Source organism: Sebastes fasciatus, chromosome 13 (genome assembly GCF_043250625.1).
Source record: "Sebastes fasciatus isolate fSebFas1 chromosome 13, fSebFas1.pri, whole genome shotgun sequence".
NCBI lineage: Eukaryota > Metazoa > Chordata > Actinopteri > Perciformes > Sebastidae > Sebastes > Sebastes fasciatus.
The window spans coordinates 25,538,690-25,565,823 of NC_133807.1; the positions used below are offsets into that span (position 1 = coordinate 25,538,690).

A 27,134-nucleotide genomic window follows, 5' to 3' on the forward strand; every position below is an offset into this window, starting at 1 on the left:
CTATCCAGCATTGTCCTTTTTTTGTGACAAATCATACCATTATGCTGTGTATCTGTATCCCTAACCTCGGAAAGGGTCTCATTTTGCACAGCTGAAGGCTACAGGCCTGCTCACTCACTAGTCATGCTCTTTTGACCTTCTGTGATTGGTCGGCTTTTGCCCAAGGACTAATATTTCCGACCTAGTGTTCAGTGTGACCTCAGTCACCTGATTAGTGGTTCAGTGAGAGGAGGAGGAGGAGGAGGTTGCTGCTTGAGAAACAAAAGGACTTTTTATAGCCCAGCATCCTCATCCTCTAAAAAGAGGCAAGAACAAAATAAAAACAGTTGACAGAAACAAAAATAGGTGTATAGTGACAGTGATTGGTTGGTTTGGAGACGTTTTTAGATGACTGTGTGTGTGTGTGTCGGTGACACAGATGTGCTGTAATACCCTCTAAACCCATGACGTGGATGAGTGTTTGCAGGGACACCCTGGTGTCGATCACTTTAAGGGCTCCAGAAGGCGCTGAGGTTTAAATTACACTTGTGTGGGCTGCGTATGTTAAATTTATTGTTGTCACATTGCAGAGCTGCACACATGCTTCCTGTTTCATATAGTAGGTACATCCTAATTATATGAGCAATTATCTAGCAAAGTATACATTTAGTCCTTTGTGTGCAACTGTGTGTGTCTCTCTAAAGCTAAATCTGTGTGTGCATGCATGCTTTTATATATAAACCGCACTTGTGTGAGAGAGAGATTGACAGAGGATGAAGATGTTGATCTCGGTGCCAAAGGAGTGCTATAGAAGTAAAGCGAGAGCTGTGATAGGTAATGACAGAAAGCTTAATTACGGCTGAATCACACAGCAGAGTTGGTCTGCTGCGGTCCATTAATCCAGCAGTAGCTTTAACTAGCATCTTCAAAGGACCAGACGGCCCCAGTGGAGCGCAGGTGCACAGATCTCTCCATACAGTATCAACGCGTCCCCGGCACAGAAGCTCACACACATCAAAATGTCAACATGTGTACGCATATCTTATCTCTTTGACACATATGGTTGCACCCTGCTCTGGGAAAACATACATTACTGAGCCTTCTAATCCCTCTTCTGTCATCCTCTATGGGCCTTCTCCCTGTCGTCCTCTTCCCCACTCAGCTCGCATCCCTCTGGGTGTGTGTCCATACGTCACCCTCTTTTAACCTCCACCCCGCCTGCTACCCGTGCCTCTCCTCCTCTTCTTACTTCTGATTGAAGTGCCTCCAATACCATACCATTTCCCCTTTTCAAGAGCTCTCCTGTAACTCAGTGTAATACATTCTGCTGGAGCCATTGAAAGGCTCTCAGGTGCAGCAATTTTCAGCGCAGACTTTTAAGGGTGGGAATTGATTTAATAATTTATTTCACACACAGGGATCTACTATCCTCTTATGTTACCGCTGGTGATTCCTTTTTTTTTTTTTACCTCTGCCAGTGTTTCTGTTTTTTTTTAGTGGGCCTGTTTTCTGGTCCTCAAGTGTGCATTCATACATTTTTAATACTTTAATTTGAACTGCTCTTTCTCGTGAAGGTACAGTGTGTAGGATTTGGCGACATCTAGTGGTGTGGTTGCAGATTGCAACCAACTGACTATACCTCCGCTCACAATAGACTACAGACCATGGATGTATAAGAGGCTGTGCCCTGTGCTTTTGCCCTGCATGTTAGTAAATAGCCTACAACTACATAAAATTCTGTTTATGTCATGCAACTAGCACTGCTAGCTACTGGCCGATAAATGGTTGTTTGGGAACAGACGTTAATACATCCACCACGGCTCACGTTACCACAGTTTCACAAGCGTGTCCAGCCGGTTCTCATTCCCAGGGCGTCAATTACTGATGCTTTGTCACGGCCGGCGGCGTTCGAGACACACCGGTCTTTCCATTAACTACAATTTAAACCCATCCATGACAACAGTAAACGCACAAGGAAAGTGCTGTGGTGATGTAGTTTAAAGAGCAAAAGAGACACACAGGGCGGGTGGAACGGGAGGTGGATGGGTCCAACAAACACAAGGCTTTCATTCGACTTGTCATCTCCCGCGTGTTACGTTTCACTTTCACTTTACAATCAGCTGTTCGTTCATGTCCTGTGTAAAAACGTTGTAATTTTAAGTCCGACCATGTTGTTTTTTCTTAAACCTAACTAAGTGGTTTTGTTGCCTAAACCTAAGCCAATGTTTTTGTTTAATTCACATAATAAAGCACACGTTTACTGCGACCGAAAAGTGACGCGAGGCGTCTGATAAAGCGTCAGTATGAGAGGAGTTGAAATGACAACGTGTTGGCATGTCGTAGAACTACAGTGGCATTCAGGTAACATTAAAACACTAAAGGCTCTCTCTAGAGCCAGTGTTTGGTTTGTCCTTTCTGGGCTACTGTAGAAACATGGCGGAGCAACATGGCGGACTCTGTGAAAAGGTAAATATGAAGGGCTCATTCTAAGATAACGAAAACACAACGATTCTTATTTTCAGGTGATAATGAAAACATAGTTATGAATATTATATCCATTTCTGCTAATAGATCCCCTGACATGTTGCACACTGTTCCTTTAAAACAAGATTTGGCCAAAACAGAAAAATGCAAACATGTTAGACTTTGTCCCTGACGACCCAGCGCATTGGCTGTATCTAATTTGTGTCAAATTGGAACAAACAGAAATTAAATGTGGCTCAGTTTCCTCCCTCCACACAGACACACAAGCCTTTTCTCCCAGACAGAATTTGAATGGGGCTCGGCTAAAAGTTTGGTTGCAACTGCCAATTATCTGTCATCTGTGTGGTTCCCATAATAACCTTAAACAAGGTTGTGCCTGATAATTGATCAGTTAGTGAATGTGTGTCGATGTGTCAAGGACAGAGAAATATTTTAGTGATACTGTTCTGACACTGACACCATTTATATTTCCTTGCAGTGAGTCAGGCTGTTTTGAGGAAATGCCAGACGAATAAACTATTAAATTCAGATCTTGTCAGGCTGATGATTTGGGTTTTGCCAGTCAAAGAAGCTGTCTTCTTTTTGCCTAAAATGAACATGATATTGAGCACTGAAATGGATGGTTGTTGTTCTTAGCAGTCGTCTTTGACACGTGACTCCCAGCACAGCTTGTACGCTTAATTTGTTACAAGTGAAATGAAATACAGCAGAGTCTCTCCATTGCTCTACAATAGAAAGCCTCAGCGGGAGCTCTCCTCAGAGTCCAGGATTATCATACAAATGATAACCTTTTGTCCTTAAAACAATCTCTTATTGGCTGTCGCCTCCACATCTTCTCTAGCTCAATCTTTGTCTCAGTCTCTCTCCGACATCCTTTATCCCCATGCTCCTACTCCCACAGTCGAGCCTTAATCTAGTAAAGCCACTGTAAAGCACGATCCATCACTAATGTCAATATTCATACCAGTTTTACTCTGCTTTGATTTCTCTGTAAGGTGGAGTCCTTTAGTGAGCCTCTCAGAGCTCATGTAAGTTTCAGTTCTATCATTTGTTAGGCAGTTTAGAAAGCTGGAAGCCAACTCTGTCAAGGGTTTTGGGATCATGGATGTATTATGCATCATGTCTGCAGAGCCAGGGCTGGCATAAAGGGAGGTTATTAGCAATGCAAATGGATTGTATGATGAGAAGAGTCACTCTGAGAAAAGGTGATTTTATCAAATTTGAGGCTCGGTGAGAGAGAAGGGGCGATGTGGGACCGTGCAGATCTCTTAAGCGCCGTGTGCATGATTCTGCCGGTAAACATCTAAAGTGGAGTTAACTTGAAAACACCCGGTTGCTAATGGGAATCAATTGGGGGGTCTGCATAGTTGACTTTGAAGCTGGGGGCCTAGAGTGGGGTAGGCTTATAAAACCAATGCCTCAGGCCTGACGAACGTCGGTCTGAAAGCAACATCCTAATTAATACTGGTGAAGAGGAAAGGTTGCCAGTTGGCCTGGACATTAAAGATAGGGTCTGTGTTGAGAACAAATGAGAGGGCACGGTGGGAGCATGGAGGGCTCATATGCAGTCTGAGCGTGATCCTGCTGCAAAGAATATCGTGCACATGATGCCTGGTGAACATGAGCTGCTGCTCTCATTGTGAGAAAGCTGTGCAGCACAGAGAAGACAGAATGAGAGACACTTCAGTTTGGTCGTACAATCAGACTTTATTATATTTTATTTTTTGTTCCTTGCACTCCAGCAACGCTTGCATCCTGTGGCTATAGATAATTTAAGATGTATGTGTACTGAAAGATACAGACACATATTGGATGTCCTTTTTCATTGTTATTGCCGATTAGCTATAGAATGGTGCAGGGATGATGTATTTTTATAGGCCAACGTGGAAGTTAGCATCACCCTGGTTCCCTCGACAAAAATGCAATGAGATTTTTCCATTGGATTATTGCAGAACATAAGCTCTGTGGCAAACGAACATTTATGATACTTAAACGTTTTGTTCAGCAAGATAATCTCCAAGAGTGAACATCACTTTTATGATTTTTGAAGTGTGAATGTAATCAGCAGAAGTAAAAAGCTAACGTTCGACTATAAACAAACTACATCACGGTCACATGATTTCACGTTAAGTCTACTAAACCAAAGGCGGACTAGTGATTAGCGTGATGATGTTTAGTAGTCTCATTAAGCCACTTGTTAGCAACCGCCTTTTTTAAGACACTTAAAAGCTTCAAAATTCACAAGTGGGGTATTTACTGACGTATTTTATGTCGTAGAACAAAACGTTAAAGTCTCTTAAAGGACCAGTGTGTTGCATTTTGGGGGATCTTTTTGCAGAAATTGAATATAATATTCATAACTATGTTTTCAATATTGTATAATCCCCTGAAACTAAGAATTATCTTAGCTTAGAATGAGCCCTTCATATCTACATAAGGAGCGGGTCCTCTTTATGGAGTCTCTAGAGAGAGCCTTTTGTGTTTTTGTGTTCCCTGGAGGTCACCGTAGCATGCTTGTAAAACTGCTATAACGTGAGCTGCAGATTTCAAAACTGTGGTATCGCCAGCCGCCGTCTGACTTCCGTTGCTCCTAAAGTTGTAGTATTATGGTAAGGATGGCCTTTGAGCGAGGCGAACGACGTTACCACGGTTTTGCACTTGGTGGCTCACGTTAACGCAGTCTTGGAAAGGGAGGAGTGAGCGGAGGGGTACTCAGTTGGTTGCAATCTGCAACCACACCACTAGATGCCTCCAAATTCCACACACTGTACCTTTAAGCCTGTGTTAACCACAGACCTTATTTCAGGCATCTAACCAAAAACCCATTAATAAAACACATTGACTTCCAGACGAGGAAACCAGAAGTGCTAAAACTCATTTCCAGGTTTTAGGACTCATTCCTGTAGCACTCTATAAGCTATAGAGCGAACAGCGCAGGGTGTGTCCCTGGTGGTCATCTAGACACGTGGTTCTTTTATTTTTAGAGATTTTCCTGTCACCACTGGGCTTTAATAAGCTAGATATTGAATTACCCGACCGGCTTTTCGGTTAGACAAGTGCTGTCATCACTTAAGAGCCTTCCTGCTGTGGATACTAACACATCCACGGGGCTGACTAGCATGTGTCTGAGCACTTCTGGTCTGTATTGGCGTTCGATGTTGCTGGAAGGCCCCGTAGCATCAGAGTGTGGGCAGGGAGCCGCTGTGCCACGCTGGTGTGGGGGATCACAAACACAGTTGTCCACTGATCGCTGCTCCCCTATTCCCAAACTGTGTTAGCTTAATACACCGCAGGACTTTCAAATCCAAGCGGCCCAGAGACGCCACAGACAAGCAATAAAGATGATTCCTCTCATGTTACTCGCACATGTCATCGGCAAAGCGGCGATTTGAAGACGACTTTGAAACAGATTGATATCTCGCGTTGATTTGATCAATTGTTAAATGTCTGTGCGCATCCGAGGATAATGCAATCTGAAGGGATAGAATGTCATTGGATGTCTTTTAATAGAGTTGTGCATCACTTTAAGCCATATTATGTTTCACGATAGATAGATGATTGCTGTGTTTTTTTTAAGTGATCAAATCATGGACCCAAGTTATGGTTCTTTGTGAATTCAACACTGAAGCACCTGTTGTGTTGTGTGTGGAATGAATAACTAATAAACAGTGAATGATCATGTCAGGAAGGAAACGATGAGGCTGGTTTACGTCAGGGAGCATAGAAGGAAGAAAGGCACTTCCACAGATGATGTATGGAGTGTTTGAATCCATGGGAACCCAGGCGTTGTTCAGGAAACGGCTACAGTGCACACTTACTTACTGCCAATATACTGTGGGATACATTACACATTTATTGTAAATGATGGCTGTCGTTTCCCTGCTCTGCTTTGCCCTGGCTAGAGGGGTAGAGAGAGTTTTTGTATGTATACACAGTAGACTTAATAATACATAAATTGGTCACGACATAGACGGGTTGATTTTGTCCCATAGTTATAGAAAAAGACAAGGAGAGAAAGAGACTCTTTGAAAAGAGACTCTTTAAAGGTCTCAGGCATCATTAAGTTATTATGAAAGTACTTGCATGTTTCATTGGAGTGTTAACATCAATTCTTTGGCAGCGACGAGCGCTATTAAATAAATTTGACTTTCTTTTAATTTGACTATTCAGGCAGCATGAACTCGTGCATTGTCAGTATTAAAACTGCCTTTTACCACCAGATAAGGATCTTTGCTTTAGCGTGGATGTCTACGCATATTCTCATTTTTCATTTATTTTTCTCCTTTATTCTCCAAGCTGCCATTAGCACAGTGTAATGTGTGTGGTGGTTGTGTATCTGGGTCAGGGACAAGCTCTCCTGTCGACCATTGGTTGGATGAAGCAGAGAACATCTTGCCTCTCTTAAGCTGTTAGAGCAGTCCTGTGGTGAAGTGCAATTTATTTGCCTCTTGTCATCCCATTGAATTTCTCCTGACCTCATTTGGAGTCTCTGTATATTATATTTTGTGTCTTCTTTTTACAGTCTTTTTCACTCTTTTAGCGGTGCACTCTTTTCTCAAAGGAACCCCTATTCACCTAGTCATCATAAGCAGGGTGCTAAAGTCGATATTCAGAGCATATCTATTGCCTCCACACGGCTCTCAACATACTCCCCAAAAGTGAAGCCAAAACATCTCTATCGCCCCCTGGTGGCTGGCTGCAGTATAGCTCATAAATCCCGCCTCCTCCCTGTAAGCGGATGGGCCAAACTAAAAAGTCAAAGTATTCGTCGAATAAACTTTTTTCCCCAAAGATGGTTTCTGTCATTTTTGGTAGTTCTCCTGCTCCTGTATTCGGGATATTTTGGCTTCACTTCTGTACAGTGGGAGGAAGTGGAGATGCGTCTTCCATCTTTATATACAGTCTATGGAGCTATAGTGTTTACCTGAGGGGGAACCGGAGGAGGGGCGCTATACGCTTCCACGACGATGCTGTCAGTTATCAGCTGTAACCGCTGTATGAGCACAGTGCATAGCGGCGGCCATGAGCTAGCCAATGGGGCACTAAAAGGCACGCGCGCCCGGCCTGGCTATGTAAACAAAGCACAGAGAATGATTACGACACAGATGGAGGGAGAGTGACTTCATTCTCTGCTCAGGTAGACATTACTCCTCTATATCTTTACATAGGAAATAGTTGTTTGCTGCTCTGGATCATAAAGATCACCTTTAAGCAATACAGTACGCTGAGTAAAAAACTTCAAACTGGTTCATGGCCATCAGTATTTCTCTATAGAATATTTCTCCAAAAGCTATGCGTGTTTCTTCCAAACAGAACAGCTTCTTTAAAAATAACATTTCCACTGGTGCTTTTAAAGGTTACACATATTTTTATTCATCTGAGCCCTCAGAGCAATCATTTGTCCGCATTTCCATATCACAGCAGTGATAGACCTGGCAGGTAGCCTCTATCTAAATATGTTTCCATGTTTATGATTGATTTTTCTATTTTAACTGCGGGCATTCAGATTCAGACTTTCTCTTTCCTTACAGCATGTTTTAATATTTATTCTGGATTTAATTTTTTTCCCAAAGGCATGCTCCAAATATTAATTTCTTTCATTTAATTTAATTTAATTTAATTTTTGCTTGCTTTCCATTAATTAAATCTTGATACCATATCTTACTGTGAGGTTTACTGGGTAGAATTTTTTCACTTGGCTTCCTTATTTCTTGTTTGTGTTTATTCTCTACTTCCTCACTGGTATGAATACTATTTCTGAGTTGTGTGTGGAGGTTGTGATGAGCCAGTGCTGTGCTGTTGTGCACGCATAGATTTGGGCTTCTTTAGTCTCTTCCACTGTGTCATTAGATGGCCAGTGCTGTGTCATTATGGAGCACAGGCATGGGTGGAAGCAGCAGGAGAACAAGGTTGAGCTCGCTCTCCCTCTCAAAGATCCTCCTCCGCATGTCCCCCCTCTGTCTTTCTGTCCATCTGTCTGTGTCTATTCATCTGTCTGTATTTTGGTCTCTCTCTCTTGCTGTCTCAGTGTTTCGCACTTCGACTCTATACATGCAAATGCAAAAATACAAGTTCTCTCCCCTGGCTCAGGTTTGAAATGTTCTGCCATGCCTCTTTCTACTTGTTCTCTTTGTTGACAGCTGTTAAAGCTGCTATTCTTGCTTTATTATTAAGCCCATGAGATGATCTTAGAAAACAATTATTTTTTATAATCCTGTATTTTGAATGAGGAGCAGAGCAGAGTGAAAGAGAGGATGTTATTTTCTCATGATACACTAAAACGGTTGTTCCTTAATCCAGCAACATGTTTTTTTCTATCCCAAAGCAGTTTTTCCTCAACAGTTATCTAATCATTTATTTTCCCTGTGCTTTTTGGAGGGCCTTGGGGGGCCGATATGTGGCGATTACCCAGAGGTGCCATCGTGATGTGCTCGTGTGTCTTTTGTTTTGAAATAATTCTCTTTATGAGTTTTTAATGTGTTTTTCTCCCCCATCCTCCCCTTAGATTAAAGATCCCGACTCTCAATCTATCCCACAGCTCAACTCTTTATTGGGCTATATTTCCACTTTACTTTTCATCCTCTGTTGTACACTCAAGTGGAAAAGCTCTCGCTTAGAGAAACACATCAAGGGCAAAATGACCTCTGAAATCATCCTCTTCTCCGGGGAAGATATCACAGCTTCTTCTCACAGAGTTTAAGAGAGGCTTTAAGTACTTTGATGAAGGAAGAAATGCACGGATGGCTGGATGGATTTAAGTATGTATGTCACCTCAAGTATCTTAAGGCAATAACAAACACGCAATAAGAAACTGGAGATTTGGCAAAAGAATTGAATAACAGTGTTGTGGCCAGCCGTGGAGGAGCGGTGCATGATTGATTTGGTTGTAAAAGAGAACATTAGCTGAGGGAAAGCAAGCATTAAATCTTTTACCATTTTGATTTGTTATGAAGAAGATAACACAAAACTTGACACAGTGGAGCTTTAAGAAGACCTGCAACTTGCAGTGGGAAACCTAATCGCACATTTCTATTCATAATTCCATCATTTTGAATGTGGGGATGGTTTTAGTTCTTTATAGATGGTTGTGATGGCTACTTTAGAAATGTTAATGTGTCACAGATGACCACTTACCCTATTACATTGTAATAAGCAATTCAATCATCTTGATTACATCATCGTTAGAATAGGTATATTTGATACAATTTGATTATTTTCTAATAGCGTGTGCAAGAATAGTGTATAGACCTGGAAGTGGCAGTATAGGCAGTATATTTTTGGCATCATTCCACAAAAGTAAGACACAAATTATGCTATTTTTGGCGATTTACAACTTGTGCTATGAGTAGCCACTTTTATTTTGTCAAAATTAGCTCTCAGAGTAAAACAAAGGGGTTGGAGAAAACAGGTAGGAAGTGAGTCCAGCATTTACAATGATAGTAGTCTGGCCTTGCATTGGATGTAAATATATTTTTCCACTAATAGTTTTATTTTTGTTGAATTTAAGCTGCATGTTTTCTTATCTAGCGAGAAAACAACATCCTCATCACTTCTGCCTGCCTTGAAGTTTTTGCTGCTTTTATTCACAGGATGTAAACATATTATGCAGCATGGAAAAACAGTTTTCTTACTAGTGTTACATGCTGCTATTAGTCTTGAATATATAAACAATTTATAATCCCTTAAATATTGATTAGGACTTAAAAAAAACCTCTCTGATTATTATCACAGTTACACAAAAAATTTATTCTGTTACTTCCCAACTTTTTTATATAGATGAGTGACGATATTTACTTAAGAAACTGGTGATAATGGGTCCCTTTGCTTATTGCCTCCGTGGTATTGACAGTTTGATTGCTCTATGCATGAAAGACCTCATGCAGTCGCATGGTTGATTAGCTCAGTACAACTCACTTCACACAGACGCAAAATCTTTCCTCACTTTGGTCACTGTCTGTGACTGAAAATACTACAGGGTGTCCCATCTCTACAGCAAGCCATCTTCTAATCCAAAAGTGCAGTTAAACACCCCTGAGCTTTTTTGCGAGGCTGGGGACGTGTCTGCATGTTCTTCTGTTTTCCATCATGTGTGTGCTAAAGCCTTATTGTCAGCAGGCTGCTCAGAGCGGAGGGAGCCTTCAACAAGTTGGAAGGGGGCTATCGCCTCAGATGGCTGAACAACACACTTCGCAAGTATGTGTTTGCACACATCTGCTCATGTGAGAGGGAGGGAAAAGACAACGAATCCTGTGTTGCCATAGCAACAAAGAGGAAAAACGTACCCCCCAACCCCCAACCGCTCCCGCGAATGCTGCTGGGAAAAGTGCACCGTTGGTTTTAGTCTGTATGAGACCACGTGTGGAGCTGGAGTAGCGTCACTCTGGAACCCTGGGAAGACCCCCCGCCCTGCGCGCCATCTCTTCCTCTTCCTGCAGACATTTGTTCTGCCTCTCTTTCATCTTTTTGTGTTGTTGTGAGGAGACCACCAGCGAGTCAGGCCTGGTGTTTGTTCATCCTCGACCTGAGTCATCCACTCGTTCCCTCCATAGGATGAAAGGAGCGCTACTGAGAAATCTCCCCCGAGGTGGTCAGACAGGAAATACAGTCACCGTCAGTCTGTCTGGTTATGTGCCTGTACACATGTAAGAGCTGTCTGAAGAGGGCCTCTTTGTCATTTTAATCATGTCTCTCCATGAGCGTCCATGTCAGATGGCCATGTGAACGGTCTAATAATCCTAATGATCCCATTGCAGGTGTGTATTTTAGGTCTGTGTGTGTACAGTAGATATGTGTGTGTCTGTGTAACAGGAGGGTGCCAGAATGGAAAGGGAGAAAGAGCAGTAATTATGGCCTCCCATGTTCAGCAGAAACATCAGAGGGAAGTAATTTGTTGCTCTATATTTAATCAGTGGAGATAACGAGACTGACTGCAGCTGTCTGGGCCTATGGGCAGACGGACAAGCAGGAACACCATTTCCTCCAAAAGCCATTAGTTTTTAATGCAGCCAGGCACGGTGCATTATTTCAATACATACATTTTCAGTGTTCAAATAATCATTACCACTCTTTGTATCTCCAATTTGCTCAACTGTACACTCATCTTTTGTTCTATTCCCTTTTAGCTTCCAGCCCTCCACTTGTTTCTTCTCCTTGACTCCATAAAAGAAGTATATTATCTTTTCAATCACCTCTTTTCTCTCTCTCTCTCTCCCTCTTGCGCCCTCCCCATCTTTGTCTCTGCCCATCTCTCCATCCCTCTCTCAGGGTGCAGGTAGAGTTCTACGTGAATGAGAACACGTTCAAGGAGCGCCTCAAGCTGTTCTTCATCAAAAACCAAAGATCCAGTGAGTTGAATTTTGTGTGGGATCAAACTTTCGCTGTCTGCAGTTGGGTGAATTCTCTGTCTGCTGCCTGTTTTCTATCTACACGAGTTGCTCTTATTCTTGATTGAAGAGATGTGATGTCCTTGCTCTGCATTTCATCACCAGTTGTTCAACTTGTCCAATCTTTGTGACTCTTTTATGTGTGTGTGTCATGATTTAGATTCTCTCATTTATAGACATGTCATACCTTTTGTTATTTATTTTCTCCTGCATGCATAAAGTCATTAAACATATATATTTATTAGGGCTGTCAATCGATTCAAATATTTAATCGTGATTAATCGCATGATTGTCCATAGTTAATCACCATTAATCAAATTAATCACACATTTATTATCTGTTCAGAATGTACCTTAAAGGGAGATTTGTCAAGTATTTAATACTCTTATCAACATGGGAGTGGGCAAATATGCTTGCATTGTGCAAATGTATATATTTATTATTGGAAATCAATTAACAACATAAAACAATGACAAATATTGTCCAGAAACCCTCACAGGTACTGCATTTAGCATAAAAAATATGCTCAAATCATAACATGGCAAACTGCAGCCCAACAGGCAACAACAGCTGTCAGTGTGTCAGTGTGCTGACTTGACTATGACTTGCTCCAAACTGCATGTGAGTATCATAAAGTGGGCATGTCTGTAAAGGGGAGACTCGTGGGTACCCATAGAACCCATTTTCATTCACATATCTTGAGGTCAGAGCTCAAGGGACCCCTTTGAAAATGGCCATGACAGTTTTTCCTCGCCAAAATTCAGTGCAAGTTTGGAGCATTGTTTAGCCTCCTTCCCCACAAGATAGTATGACATGATTGGTACAAATCAATTCCTTAGGTTTTCTAGTTTCATATGATACAAATGTCACATCAATATCTTCACTCTAGCTTTAAAACTGAGTCCACTACACCATAAAAATGGAAAGTTGTGTTAATACATTAAAGAAATTAAAGAAATCAGTGGCATTAAAATGAATTTGCGTTAACGTTGTTATTATCGCTTTAACTTTGACAGCCGTAATATTTATATAAACAGATGTATATGTCTTAATCTATTTTGTACTTAATTAGTTAACAAATAAGTATAGCTTTCATCCCTTTTTATTAATGGGTTAATCACTGCTTAAATAACATACTGTAATCGTAATATAAACGGAGAAAGATTAACTTTCAGCAGACAAGATAAAATACAATATACATTTTCTGCTACATTAAGTCACCCATGGCTGCACATGCTTTATTGAAAAGATGTGATGAATTGTGTTTTGAGGAACAATCTGAGTCACTGGTGGTGATACATGGCTTATGAGCTGCTGTTGGTTCCCCAGAGCTATTCTGTTTTGTTTTTGTTAGTTTTGTGTCTTCTAATTTAGTTTTTTTGAGACGAGACGGTGCAAATTAATCAATACACATGGTACAAAAAAACAAATGCCAGAATAAGCCAAAAGGCTGTTTTTCATCTCTCAAGGTGTTTCAAAAGTCTTCTTAAAATACATTATTCAGATACCTTTGTTTTTATCTTAGGTGCTTAGAGCAAAGAAATCCTACAGAGCTTTATTCAGTGTCATATTTTTAAATCATGCATGGAGATTGTGAAAAAAAATAAACTTGTAATCATATTAAAAGTTAATATAAAGTTAAATAAAATGTGTCTTTATTAATTCAGCTGCTGCTATTTACTTTTAATGACTGGTTGTCTTTCCATTGCAGGTCTGCGAGTGCGAATGTTTAACTTTTCTCTGAAAGTGCTGAGCTGCCTCCTCTACATCGTCAGAGTCCTGTTGGACAACCCGCAAGACGGAAGACATGAGTGGTGAGAGAAGTAGTGATAACGGGGGCTTAATGAGGTGAAACAAAGTCTTCATGAGTGTGGAGGCCTGATAGCAGGAACAAGTGCAGCAGGTCAATAGATGAGATAGCAGTGTGTAGAGTATCCTGTGAGAGGATTGGATGTGAGAAGAAGAGAGGGGGTGGAGATGCAATCAGCAGCGTAAACTGATATTTGGACTGAGCAGAGGGTCCAGTTTTGGTGAGATAAGATGGACAAGAAGTTACTTTCATTGCCTTTTTTTTCCTTCCCTGCAGCGTGAGCGGAGTAAACTGCACCAAACAAAACACATCATCCCGTCCCTGGAGTGAGTTTGACTGGTAAGCATGAGTCTCTAATTAGGAGTGATGGCTTCGGACCATGAAACCGCACACCCCTGAGGACTGGCATCTCCAACACCGGTCGGAAATGTTGTATAATGCAATCAATGCGATTTCACTTAACTGATGCAACTCACAATGCCGATATTGAGCATTGCAGATCCACATTCATTTGTCACAATCCGACTGTATGGATTAGCCGTCAACATAATATGTATGTAGTGCCTGCGCAGCCTAATCAACAGCGATGTAGTGGAGACAAAGCATGTAATATACAACAGCAGAGAGGGGGAGGGAAACCAGGAAGTGTGCATGGACCTGAGGCTGTGCCATGTCTCCTGCTCAGGGACCTATTGATCTAATTGGTGGCTGGTGACACTGGCTAAGCTCTGGCTCCAAATGAATAAGGAGCCTGACAGGGTGAGCTCAGGAAAGGGATGGGCCGCCTCCCGCTCCAGGCAGCAGACTCGTAGGAGCAAATCAGAGCGCAGGCAGGCAAGCGGCCACGATAAGCCCCAGGGTGTCTTTGGGAAAAGAAAAAAACGGCCTTTCTTTCACAATAAGGCTGTAAATTTCCATTTGGCTGTGTGAATATTACTTTTTTTCTCCCAACAATATGAGCACATTGGCAGCTGGGCACTCCACTGCTGTTGACTTGTAAACAGTGTAATTAAATGTAACATAGTGACATGAGTTTAATATTTTGTCCATTTTATTTTGCCACGTCTCTCCTCTGTTCTTCCGCTCTGCAGGAAACTGATCATCTGGGTGGATAGACCTCTACCGCTGTGGGCGCTGCAGGTCAGATAGATCACTGCACTCCCATGTAAACAAGGCCTCAGTCTGTTTACACACACACATCTGCATACATGAACGCACACGTCATAATTTCTGCATTCCTTTTTATTGGATAATTTGCATCACATGATTTCAGGGCTTAAACGCATCAAATCAGATCGTTTTACCTGACACATATTTACACTTATTACACGCACATACTATATGTACACAGTCAGACGCTGCAGACTGTCTCTTGCTTCACTTAAATCTGTTCCCTCTGAAGCTCAATCATCAGCCCGCCTACTGATTCCACCCACGCTCTCCTCTTCCATCTCTGCGACTCCTAATTTCTCTCAGCTCTGGTCTCTCTCCGACTCCTCTCTCTCTCTCTCTCTCTGTGTGTGTCTGCATCTTCTCATTTACTCTGTAACTCTCTCATTCTTTTTGCAGGTGCTTGTGGCTTTCATCAGCTTTTCAGAAACTATGTTGCTTGTGTATCTCAGCTACAAGGTGAGTTATTCGTGCCCCCTCCCAACAGTCAATCTGAACCTTTTTGTGATATCTGTGTCTGCTATGGCTGACCCAAATGCTTCGAAGCTTTGACCGTTACCATGGTAATCGACCTCCAAATACAGTATTCGAATGCTTCGTTTTTTTAAACAAGTATGTAATAATAATAATGTATAAATCCCCAAATAGCCTATGAAATAAGGAATAATCCCACAACATCATTCATATTCAACATTAATTATTATTAGTTATTCTCAGACGGATATCGATGTTTGTTTATGTGTAGAGGTCTGTGTGTGTACAGTAGTGAGACAGCGGCGCTGTCCCGGGTACTGAAACAGGGGAGATGGAGACAAACAGACTTCGAATACCATTAAATATTTCTCACCCTCGAAGCCCAAAAAATGGTATTCGGGACAGCTCTAGTGTGTGTGGCGTATGTGTGTGTGGTGGTGTTTTCTCCACTTTCCTCTGTGTTCACTCCACTAAACACAAGTTTTCCTTTCTCCCCTGATACTCCTCCTTTGGCTCTTGCATTTGGAAAGCTTTCCATAGCACCATCCTGTTATTGACACATCAGAGGGGCTTGAGGGGAGGCCCCTGTGTTGCTGCAGCGGGGGGCCGATCCATCAACGGGTTGCCCTGCGTTTGATGTACTTCACACTAAGCGCCCATAAAGGGCTCACTCTGCAGATTACTCTGGAGGCTGTGGCCTTAGCATTTAGAGCTGACTGATTCCTGTGGACATACCCCGTGCCTGTCCACCTACACTAGTCAGATTCAGATCAGCCATATGCAGGTCTCAGACACATAAAAACAGCCACGGCTGACATCTTAATTGAACGGCAAGGCTTAGAGGAAACGTAATATGCTTCTTCTGTCTCTCAAGGTGCTCAAGGGAGTTGTATAACCCCGTATACATTCCAATCAATTCTATGCCACAAAAGCCGGTCAATTTGTTCCCCTCCCACCCGCCGCAATTGGGCCTGTTATGCGGTAATTCCCGAAGGTCGCCATGACAATGGAGTTTCCTGACCCCTGTGTGTGGTTTGCGTTTCCAGGGCAACGTTTGGGAGCAAGTGTTACGTGTCCCCTTCATTCTGGAGATGATCAGCGCCGTTCCTTTCATGATCACTGTGAGTTGAAGGACCGACAGCACTCAAGCATCGCAGAACGCACATATTTAACGCCTGCTAGAGTGACACAGAAAGCATACCACATGCTCACACAACCACTCTGACTGTGTACAACATGTGGAAAAAAAAATGGCCAAACAGACTGATTCTTTCTGTTCTTGACAGGTGATTCTGCCCTCCTTCAGAAATCTCTTCATTCCTGTATTTCTCAATTGCTGGCTGGCCAAACACGCTTTGGAGAACATGATAGTGAGTGGAGCGCTATCTCCCTATACAATTTTTTTCATTACTTTCATCTCAGCATCTCTGTTGTGTTATTCTGTTGGCATGCGATTGCCCCTCTCTGTCTGTGCCATTTCAGCTCACCAGCTCTCTCTGCCATGAAGGTAAATCACAAAACATTTAAACTTGCACCTTGTGGCTTGATATTAAAGTTTTTCACATTCTGCCTCCATCTGTCCTGTTACATCCTTGGCTTGCTTCACAATTTTTTAATAAGCTGTCTCCCTCTCAGCTTCATAAATTCCAACACTTTCATCTCCTTTTGTAGTGCATTTTTATATTTCATCCATTGTTTTTTATGTCTTTTCCCTACTATCCATCTACTATTTTTTAATCCTCATTTCACACTTAAACAATGCAGCATTTGATCTGTTGTGATTTCCATATGTTAAAGGGAACTTCAGTATTTTTCAACCTGGACCCTATTTTCCCATGTTTTAGTGTCTAAGTGACTAATAGGGACAATAATTTCTGAAATTGGTCCAGTATTGAGGTATTGAGTATTTATTTCTCTATAGGGTCATTTCCATAATGTTGTCAGACACACAATCTGAGCCGGTCAGTGACAAAAACAAGCACTTTTATTGGACGTAACATTACATTGATGCTGTTCTCTTGCCCTTGCAGCTTGTTTCATTATCCCTCAATACTGGACCGGTTTCAAAAGTTGTCGTCCCCATCAGTCACTTAGACACAAACACATGGGAAAATAGGGTCCAAGTTGAAAAATACTGAAGTCACCCTTTAACTCACATCTGTGTCTGTCTCTCTACAGAATGATCTCCACAGGGCCATCCAGCGGACGCACTCAGCCATGTTTAACCAGGTGGTGATACTCATCAGCACGCTGGTCTGCCTCATGTTTACGTGGTGGGTACCCTCGCTGCTGATACTCAACTGAAAGGAGGGCAAAAAGTGGGAAATGAGAGACATTAAATGGACAGGAAGTGAAAGGTGTCACAGCTGTGGACAGGGTGAGGAAAAGAGCAGAAAGAGGGTGAGATGGACAAGTGAAGCAATAGTGTGAAAAAAATTACATTGGAGAATAAAAACTGCTCCTCCTCGAGCTGAAAGATAAAAGACAGAGAGCAGAGAGGTAATTGGTTACTGTAAGAGTGAGATAGTGCTCTGAAATGACAACCGGCGATTGCTTCAGTGCAGTGAAGGATGTGTCAGCCTGCTGCATATCTGGTGTGAAAGCCCGAGCTAATCCAGAAGATCCTACACAGCATGAATTAAGCTCTCTGACCGTTTCAGGGTTGACATTCGCCTGTTGACTCATCTATCCCCTAAAGAACACAATAATACGTGCAGTTTGCACAAATATATACACAAATATAAAGTATTCAACTAAGGCGCTTGCTCAGGCATGCATCCACCCCCATCTCCACAGTCACACATACACACACAGGCGTGAAAGACAACTCTCCATGTATAATAGCCCCCCATTGGGCATCTATACTTCACCCAGCATGTGAAGTCTGATCACTTCCTCTTCTTACTTTCTCCTTCGTTCCCACCCAAGCATCTGTGGCATCCAACACCTCGAGCGAGCGGGCAACAACCTCACTCTGTTCGACTCGCTCTACTTCTGCGTGGTCACCTTCTCCACGGTGGGCTTTGGAGACGTCACCCCCCAAATCTGGCCCTCGCAGCTCCTGGTGGTCATCATGATCTTTGTGGCGCTCATCGTGCTTCCCATCCAGGTAAGAAAAAATCGGACATAACCTCTAACACAATCACAGGCAGTAGATAAAAAAAATATGTCATTAGTAGGGCGGTCAATCGATTAAAATATTTAATCGTGATTAGCCGATGGTTGTCCATGATTAATCACGATTAATCGCACATTTTGTATCTGTTCAAAATGTACCTTAAAGGGAGATTTGTCAGGTATTTAATACTCTTATGAACATGGGAGTGGGCAAATGTGCTTGCTTTATGCTACTGTGTGTATATATATATATATTTATTTATTATTGGAAATCAATTACCAACACAAAACAATGTCAAATATTGTCCGGAAACCCTCACAGCTACTGCATTTAGCAAAAAATGCTCAAATCATAACATGGTAAACTGCAGCCCAACAGGCAACAACAGCTGTCAGTGTGTCAGTGTGCTGACTTGACTATGACTTGCCCCAAACTGCATGTGATTATCATAAAGTGGGCATGTCTGTAAAGGGGAGACTCGTGGGTACCCATAGAACCCATTTTCATTCACATATCTTGAGGCTTTAAAAGACGGATTGCGTTAAAGAAATTACTGCCGTTAAAACGAATTTGCGTTAACACGTTATTATCGTGTTAACTTTGACAGCCCTAGTTATTAGTAGTAAAGTTTGAATGTATTGCAATGCAACAAACAAGACATGACTTTATAATAAAGCTTTAAAAGTGAGTTTTAAAAAGTGATCCAAAAAACCCTTATTGATTTGATGAGTCGAGGAGCCCTGAAGGCAAAACCTCATCTCAACCGTCTCTCATTTTATTTTCAATTTAACTTTTGGAGCAGCCAGCAGGGCTCTCCGCCAAGCTGTCCTCCAGGTAATACTGAGGTAGAGAAATCTCAGATAAACTGAACACAGACGTGAAAATCTTAAAAAATCAGTCCTAAAATGAACAGATGGGATAGCTGTGCAATCCGCAAAAGCCAATTTGTTTTCTTTGATACGTTCGTTACAGTAAAGTTTTCTCTATTAGCACTGATAATTCCCGTATTTCCTTCCTTGCACAGTAATGTGATGACTCATTGCATCCCACGTAGATTTACAATACTATTTTTACTCAGAGAACAGCGAGAGTGTCTTCCTTACTGTCTCAACTCCCCAAATCCCTCTCCTGTCATTTAGCGGTTCCACAGAGGGAACTTCATGACAGAGAACTACAGGAAACGTTACCACACACACGCACACACTATTTCTGCAGGAACTGATAAAAAAGCACCTTGACAAATGGTTGCACTGCAGCCTAATGATTGTTCCTCTTATTTGTGTAAAACCTTTTATTCCTGAGGTAGCTTGCGTACCTGTGAGTTTCCCTAAAGATGTAAAAGTGCTAATGGGATGGATTTCCTGTGTGTGTGTGTGTGTGTGTGTGTGTGTGTGTGTACAGTGGCTCCCTGGGCAGGAAATCACACTCACATTACTGAAAAACAAATTATTTGGTTTACTGACGTTCTTGTTTTTTTGCAAATTGGATTTATTTTGTGACGACGCTACACGTCTTTTGATAGCTTTTCTATTTTTAGTCGTGTCACATAAGCAGTAGGTGTAGGGCTTATGTTCTACGCATACATTATGGCTGTTGAACACGCTCTCACTGTTTTGTTTTCCCATCAGCTGTGACCGTGTGGAAACAAATAGCTTCACAAAAACAAAAGACATGAAGCATGAAGATATTTTCACTTAAACAGTGACTTTGTTATTTTTCAACCTGGACCCTATTTTCCCATGTTTTTGTGACTAATGGTGACAATAATTTTTGAAATTGGTCCAGTATTGAGGAAGAACGCTGTAACCGGCAGCCATGAAACGAGCTGCAAGGGCAAGTGAGCAGCGTCAACGTAACATTACGTTCATTAAAAGTGTTTGTTTTTCCCACTGACAGGCTCAGATTATTATAAGTTTCTGACAACATTATGGAAAGGACGCTATAGAGAAATAAAATGTTTTCTCACCTTTCGCTTGTTCCGGGCTGTTTCGTATTGTGTCCAAGTCCCGCTCAAGGAGAAGTCTCATTGTGAAATCTGAATAGCTGTATAGAGTGGTGCAGGAATGAGTCCTAAAACCTGGAAATGAGTTAGCATTTTAGCACTTTCGATTCCGGTCTTTGATTGATTCAAGCTTAAGAGATTTTAATGTTTTGTTCTACGATATAAAATATGTCAGTAAATATCCCTCTCGTGAATTTTGAAGCTTTTACGTGTTTTAAAAAAGGGCGATTGCTAACAAGTGGCTAAATGAGACTACTAAAAGCCGACACGACTGCCTTTACAGTCTCGTTGTATAAACTCACTCATTAATGCGACCATGGTGGAGTTAGTTTATAGCCTAACGTTAGCTTTTTACTTCTGGCGATTGCATTCACACTTAAAAAAATCATATAAGTCGTCATTTGAGATTATTTTACGGATCAAACGTGTAAGTATCATAAATGTCTGTTTGCCACAGAGCTTATTTTTTTCAATAATCCAAACCCAATGGAAAAATCCCTTTGGCTTTTTGTCGAGGGAACCATGGTGATGCTTCCTGATTGGCGTATAAAAATACGTCATCCCTGCAGCACTATATACTCTGGCTCAAATAAATACGGGCGGCCATCGAATTCAAAGACCTCATCCATATTGTTGAAATCAGCTAAATATTCAGCCATGAAAATCTTTTAGATAACACTAAGCTACGCTTTTCTATCCTCCAACACTACAAACTCTGCCCGGCTGGCACTCGTGTTTCCACCATGGATGTATTCCACTATTCCACCGTTGTCTTCTGGCAACACGTCACCTCGACAGATTTTCTTCTTTAGCGAGAGAATGTCAGACACTTATAATAACAATCAGAGCCTGTCATGGCAAAAACAAGCACATTTAGTGGACGTAAATGACGGTGCCAGCTTGCCCCAATAGCACCATATTGCAGCCTGTGAGCAGCTGCCTTCTACAGCGCTCTCCCTCAATACTGGACCAATTTCAGACATTGTTGTCCCTATTAGTCAGTTAGATACAAAAGCATGGAGAAATTTGATCCAGGTTGAAAAATACAGATGTTACCCTTTAACTTACATGAACTGACTCATAAAGAAATGGCGATCTGTGCATCACCAACATGGAAGCCATGTCATCCTCCCCACTCCCTCCCCCCATCTTTCATCCATAAATACCCCTTGACATTTAGAAGCTGGCCCCCCTAAGCCCCAACCCCCCACCCCGTGTGTGTGTGTGTGTGTGTGTGTGTGTGTGTGTGTGTGTGTGTGTGTGTGTGTGTGCGTGTGCGTGTGTGTGCGTGTGTGTGCGTGTGCGTGTGTGTGCGTGTGTGTGCGTGTGTGTGCGTGTGTGTGTGCGTGTGTGTGTGTGTGTGCGTGTGTGTGTGTGTGTGTGCGTGTGTATGTGTGTGTGTGTGTGTGTGTCGCCTGTCTGACTCTGAGTCCTGCCCTGACCGGTCTCCAGGCTGCACAGGGGAGCCACAGAGCACATCATGATTCAGCTACTGTCTGTTTCTTACTGCTGCCTCTATTGGTTTCCCTGTACCTGTCCACAACACACCACAGGGAATGCTCCTCTTGACAAGTCATTTTGTGTAATTTTGAGCCTTAAAAGGATATTGATTTGAAAATAAGACAAAAAGCCAACCATTTAGGTAATTTCTCCTGTTTCCATTTCAGTTTGGAGACTCTCCTTGAAACAAATCACGGTGCTCTAAAACAGAGGCTTGATTGTAACATCACAAATCTGCCACAGGTGGTGCCGCGGAGAACTGGCTCTACACAAATCATGGCTGAGTAAAACACTATTGTCATATAGATGCAATGTGGCCTGATGGTGTTTTCCAGCTTCGAGTGGACATCATATCAACTTAGAATCAACCAGATTTATCTTTATATTAGAAGTGCACTCGGAGAGCGCAAACCTCCGCCAAGGCAGGTTTCATGTACGTCGCTGTACGTCGCTAAAATTTGTTTTAAAACCTCTAATTTCTTAAATGCATTAATGCAATCAATCTTTCTGAGGCTGTAGCGGGCCCAGTTTTAAAGCTAGAGTGAAGATACTAGTTGTTTGTCTTGTCGCGAAGGATGTTAAATAATGGTGAGGAAAAACTGTTATGGCCATTTTCAAAGGGGTCCCTTGACCTCTGACCTCAAGATTTGTGAATGAAAATGGGTTTTATGGGTACCCAGGAGTCTCCTCTCTCCTTTACAGACATGCCCACTTTATGATAATCACATGCAGATTATCATAATCACGATTAATTTGCAATTAATCCCAATTAACAATGGACAATCATGCGATTAATGCTGATTAAATATTTGAATTGATTGACATCCCTAGTTTAAACCAATGTACTGGAGAGAAAAAAAATGGGTGTAATTTTGCTCAGGCCTGCTGATATTTCTGTGACCTTCCTCTTAATATCTGTCATCATGTTCCATTCAGCCACCATCCTGAACCAAATCTCCGCTCACCCAAACACTCTCCCTAATCAAACAAAAACACTACTCTGTATAAGGCATTGTTTTCCTTTCTTAAGCCACCTGGCTCCTCCCTGTATTCCAGCTAACTTAATCCAATTTCCATCTGTTGAATGTGATGGATGTCACCCTGAATGTAGTTCGAGCAGCTGGCCTTTCTGTGGATGGAGCGGCAGAAGTCCGGGGGGAACTACAGCCGCTACAGGGCGCAGACGGAGAAACACGTGGTGCTGTGTGTCAGCTGCCTCAAGATCGACCTCCTCATGGACTTCCTCAATGAGTTCTTTGCTCACCCGCGACTACAGGTCTCTTCAAATAGTTTTAAGTAGGACAATAGGGTATTGGGGGCTGTTGTGTTTGTTGTCTGTAATCTTGTTCAGGAGGCCGAACAGCTGAGGTTAAGGCAGAGGATTAATTCAGCATTAGGAAGGATCAAACTGCTGTCTTGTTCATGTTGGAGCAGATGTGTGTGTTTGCCTGAGGGTGCATCCATGTGTGCATATCTCTTTGTACAATAATAGTGTGTCTGATTTGATTGATCCTCACCGCTTCAAGGGTTATGAGGAGAATCAGGTTCAGGTTAAAGTCCCCCTCATCTCAATATGTGTGAAAAGTGGTGTTTGACCATTACTGTGCACAATGATGAATGTGCAGAGTGGCACCAGAATGAATCTGTTGAAGGGGGAAATCTCAGTTTAATGCGTGGTAATTATAGCAGATTTTGTGACATCGCAACTAGTTTGGAAGCCAATCAGTGGTCCAGTATGTAACTTAAAAAAATGTGATGTTAAAGGGATAGTTTGGGTATTTTGAAGTGGGGTTGTATGAGGTACTGATCCATAGTCAGTGGGGAACCAAAGTAATGTACATCTATGGACGGGGCCGGCAGCAAAACATATTTTAGCCACCTAAAAGAAAGGCTGAAATCAATATCAGTTTGCTTCCCTTTACCTCGGCGTGAGACAGCTATACAGTTTATGTTTCCGATGGGGAACTGAAGCCGTTATCTATGCTCTCGCCAAAGCAACCAGACTCCACTGAAAAAAAACAGTAATTTTACCTTGCAGAACGAGGGACTTTGGTTAGTTCAGATTCATTAAAGTCACACAACAACACAAAACAAACTAACCAATCGAGGCAGCGGTAGAACAGACCGAGTTCTGCGAGGTAAAATTACAGGTTTTGTCAATGAAGCCTGGTGGCTTTGACAAGAGTATAGATAACAGCTTCAGTTCTCTGTTGGAAAGGGCTGTCTCACGGCAAGGTAAAGCAGTGAAATTATTCTAAATATAGCGTACACTTAAACTGATATTGATGTTTTTAGGTGGGCCTTTCTTTTAGGTGGCTAAATTATGTTTTGCTGCCGGACCCCGTCCACAGCAGTACATTGCTGTGGTTCCCTGCGGTAACTCTTGTCTGCTTCTCCAAACTGGAGGTTGTCTGACCGCCATCTACTGTAGGTAATACACAGACTATGGATCAGTATCTCATATAACCCCACTTCAAAAGCTTCCAGTGCACATACGCTGAGAATGGATTTCTCTCTTTTCTCTTTACCGTCCTCTGCAGTACGCCACTCTCCCTCTCTAGTGTCTCACCTCAGGCAGACTCATATTACACTGAGCACCCTTTCTGTTGAACTTTAGCAATGAAACAAAAATAATTCAAAACCTGTGACTGTGACTGTGTTCAAAACTGCATACTATACTAGCAGTACTTACTGATTTGGTCAAAATGTAGCATGTAGTGTGCAGTATGCACACAAAAGCAAAATCTCCAGTATGTCAAAAATAGCCAGATGTCATACTGATTTGCAAAAGAACCGCCAGTATGCTCGGACCAGACTACCTCACCTACTATATCCCACAATGCAAAAGGCTGGAACAGTACAGTCTATGGTCATAACAAAAAAATTTTCGTAGCTATTTCATCACTAAATTCACTTTTGAGGCGAGAAGTAAACTGTTTAGATTATATTGGCAGTTTTATGAAAGTTGATGGCAAATCGAACATTTGCTTCAACATTTACGTAGTTGAGAAGCTCCACAAACGCTGGCGTGACAGCAAGCCAGCGCCTGCCGGGGTTACTACCAGGCAGAGAGATACTTGCTGAGACAACATGAACATTTTTTTTTAACATTTCTCTAATATTTGTTGGGATATCATTCCACTGTTTTGTTGCTGTAACTGAAAAAGTAGTTTGAGTTAATTTTATATTTTTTCATCAACGAGGGGAGACTTTTGTCTTACTTCACCATGAGCTGTTAGAATAACTTGTTGAAGGTGTGGTGGAGCTACACCGTGCAGTATCTTATAACAGCGGTACTCAAACGTTTTGGATCCAGAGACCCCTTACAGGGGAGAACATTTTCCAAGGACCCCCTCGTAATCGAAACACAGATTAAACATACACTTTCTACCATTTGTACTCTTAGATGCCATTGGAACTATTCATATTTAAACCTAACTACTTCAGACCTGTTTCATCGTGATCAACAGAAAAACATTTCAATTTGAAGATAAGATTAGAGATTATTACTCCCACAGCAGGGACATTTGCAATGTTATTTAACAAATAATACCACTTAAACAGAGGTTTGATTTTATTCAAATTGCATTTGGACTCGACAACATTTATAGCCTACATTTCAAGTTGATATTAAAAGCTTCCAGAAAGTGAACAGTAGCCAGCATGGAATAATAAATCCAGATCTTTAATCTTATCAGTCTAAAACTGACTTTCAGTAAGTGCTTCAACTTAAAAAATAATTAACTTTTTGCTGTTTCATAATAATATCAGAGTTTCTAAAGCTAACATGGGTGGGAGTAATGAACACAATTTATATGTTTTATTGGTAAAAATGGTCCCCATCTGTAGACATGCACTTTTTAATGATGCAAAACAATTTATAGTTATTTCACGGACCCCTGGGGATCCCCAGACACCACTTTGAGAATCACTGTCTTATAAAGTAAACAAACATTGTTCATAAACAAAAAAATTTCAAAGCTCAAGAAGTCGTATTTTCAGATAATATTGCAGTCGTACCAGTTTGTTTTTTTGTATACGGTAGGCGGTTTCGAAAACAGCCTGTGTCTTGCTTGTGGTTAAACCCTTGTCAGCCACAATATAAATTGTGTGTGTGTGTGTGTGTGTGTGTGTATAGGACTACTATGTGGTGATCCTTTGCCCAGCAGAGATGGATGTCCAGGTTCGGAGGGTCCTACACGTCCCTCTGTGGGCCCAGAGAGTCATCTACCTGCAGGGATCTGCTCTCAAAGACCAAGACCTGATGAGGGCCAAGTGAGTCACTGTGACTTTTATAAATGTGTTTAGTTTCATATCTATCTGTTGACCATCTGTCTCTACAAATTCATCAGAGGCACAAAGTAATTCTGCAACATTCGAGCCCTGAACAGGCCCAGTACAGACCTGAGTTAAGACACCTTGATATGAAAGGCCTTACAAGCTTGAGCTCATAATTGATACCTAAAGCACCTACAGCCTCGGAAGTAACAGCTGTAATTACAGTTTGAGTCATATTGCTTATTGTTTACCCCCTGGCTTTTGATAACGCAGCCGCTGCACCTTAAGCTGGCTTTGTCCCACGGAAAGAAAAGCCTGTTGTTGTTTTTTTTTATCTCCCCGTCTCCTCGCCTCCTACTATCTCAACCATAAATAGCTTGAAAGACACATTGGTTAGTTTGTTGTTCTATTGTCCTGCTTTTTTCTCTTTTGTCCTCTCCCTCAATAACATGACAACACCCTCCTTCCCATGTCTTCTCTCCTCATTGCTCCCCCGATTCTCTTTCTCTGTCTCTCTCTATTTATCTATGTCTCTCGCTCCCATGGCCACATGCTCTACTAACTGCCTGCAGGATGGACGATGCTGAGGCCTGCTTTATCCTCAGTAACCGGTTTGAAGTGGACCGCATTGCTGCTGTACGTTCCTCACTGCTTCCCTGTATCACCATGACTCCTCACACACTGCCTGATCATAATTAGCCTTAAAATGTTGTTTTTCTAAAAAAACAAATGAAAACTTCTTGTAAGTTGCCTTTAATATTTTTTTCTGGAGTGAAGTTGCTTCATTAAAAAATCATTATAGCAGCTCTTGGAAACAAGTGGATTTTGCTCGCTGCATTGTCTGAAGTTTTTTGCTTTTATGGTTGGTGATTTTTATATTTTTCCACCAAAACATTAATCGCACAGTAAAAACCGACTGCAGCTGAGAGTAAAAGA

At 41.8% G+C, this 27,134-nt stretch overlaps 1 protein-coding gene across 2 annotated transcripts in view; it reads left to right on the forward strand.

Annotated features, from left to right (window-relative positions):
- Positions 1-27,134, forward strand: part of kcnt2b (potassium sodium-activated channel subfamily T member 2b) — a 45,916-nt gene that overhangs the window by 1,668 nt on the left and 17,114 nt on the right. For both annotated transcript variants that reach the window (XM_074656453.1, XM_074656452.1), the window contains exons 2-13: positions 11,728-11,807; positions 13,558-13,660; positions 13,933-13,995; positions 14,748-14,796; positions 15,226-15,285; positions 16,347-16,421; positions 16,587-16,670; positions 17,479-17,573; positions 18,229-18,409; positions 23,032-23,196; positions 26,059-26,195; positions 26,771-26,834. In XM_074656453.1, coding sequence (XP_074512554.1) covers positions 11,728-11,807; positions 13,558-13,660; positions 13,933-13,995; positions 14,748-14,796; positions 15,226-15,285; positions 16,347-16,421; positions 16,587-16,670; positions 17,479-17,573; positions 18,229-18,409; positions 23,032-23,196; positions 26,059-26,195; positions 26,771-26,834 — 1,156 coding nt within the window. The remainder of the gene's footprint in view (positions 1-11,727; positions 11,808-13,557; positions 13,661-13,932; positions 13,996-14,747; positions 14,797-15,225; positions 15,286-16,346; positions 16,422-16,586; positions 16,671-17,478; positions 17,574-18,228; positions 18,410-23,031; positions 23,197-26,058; positions 26,196-26,770; positions 26,835-27,134) is intronic.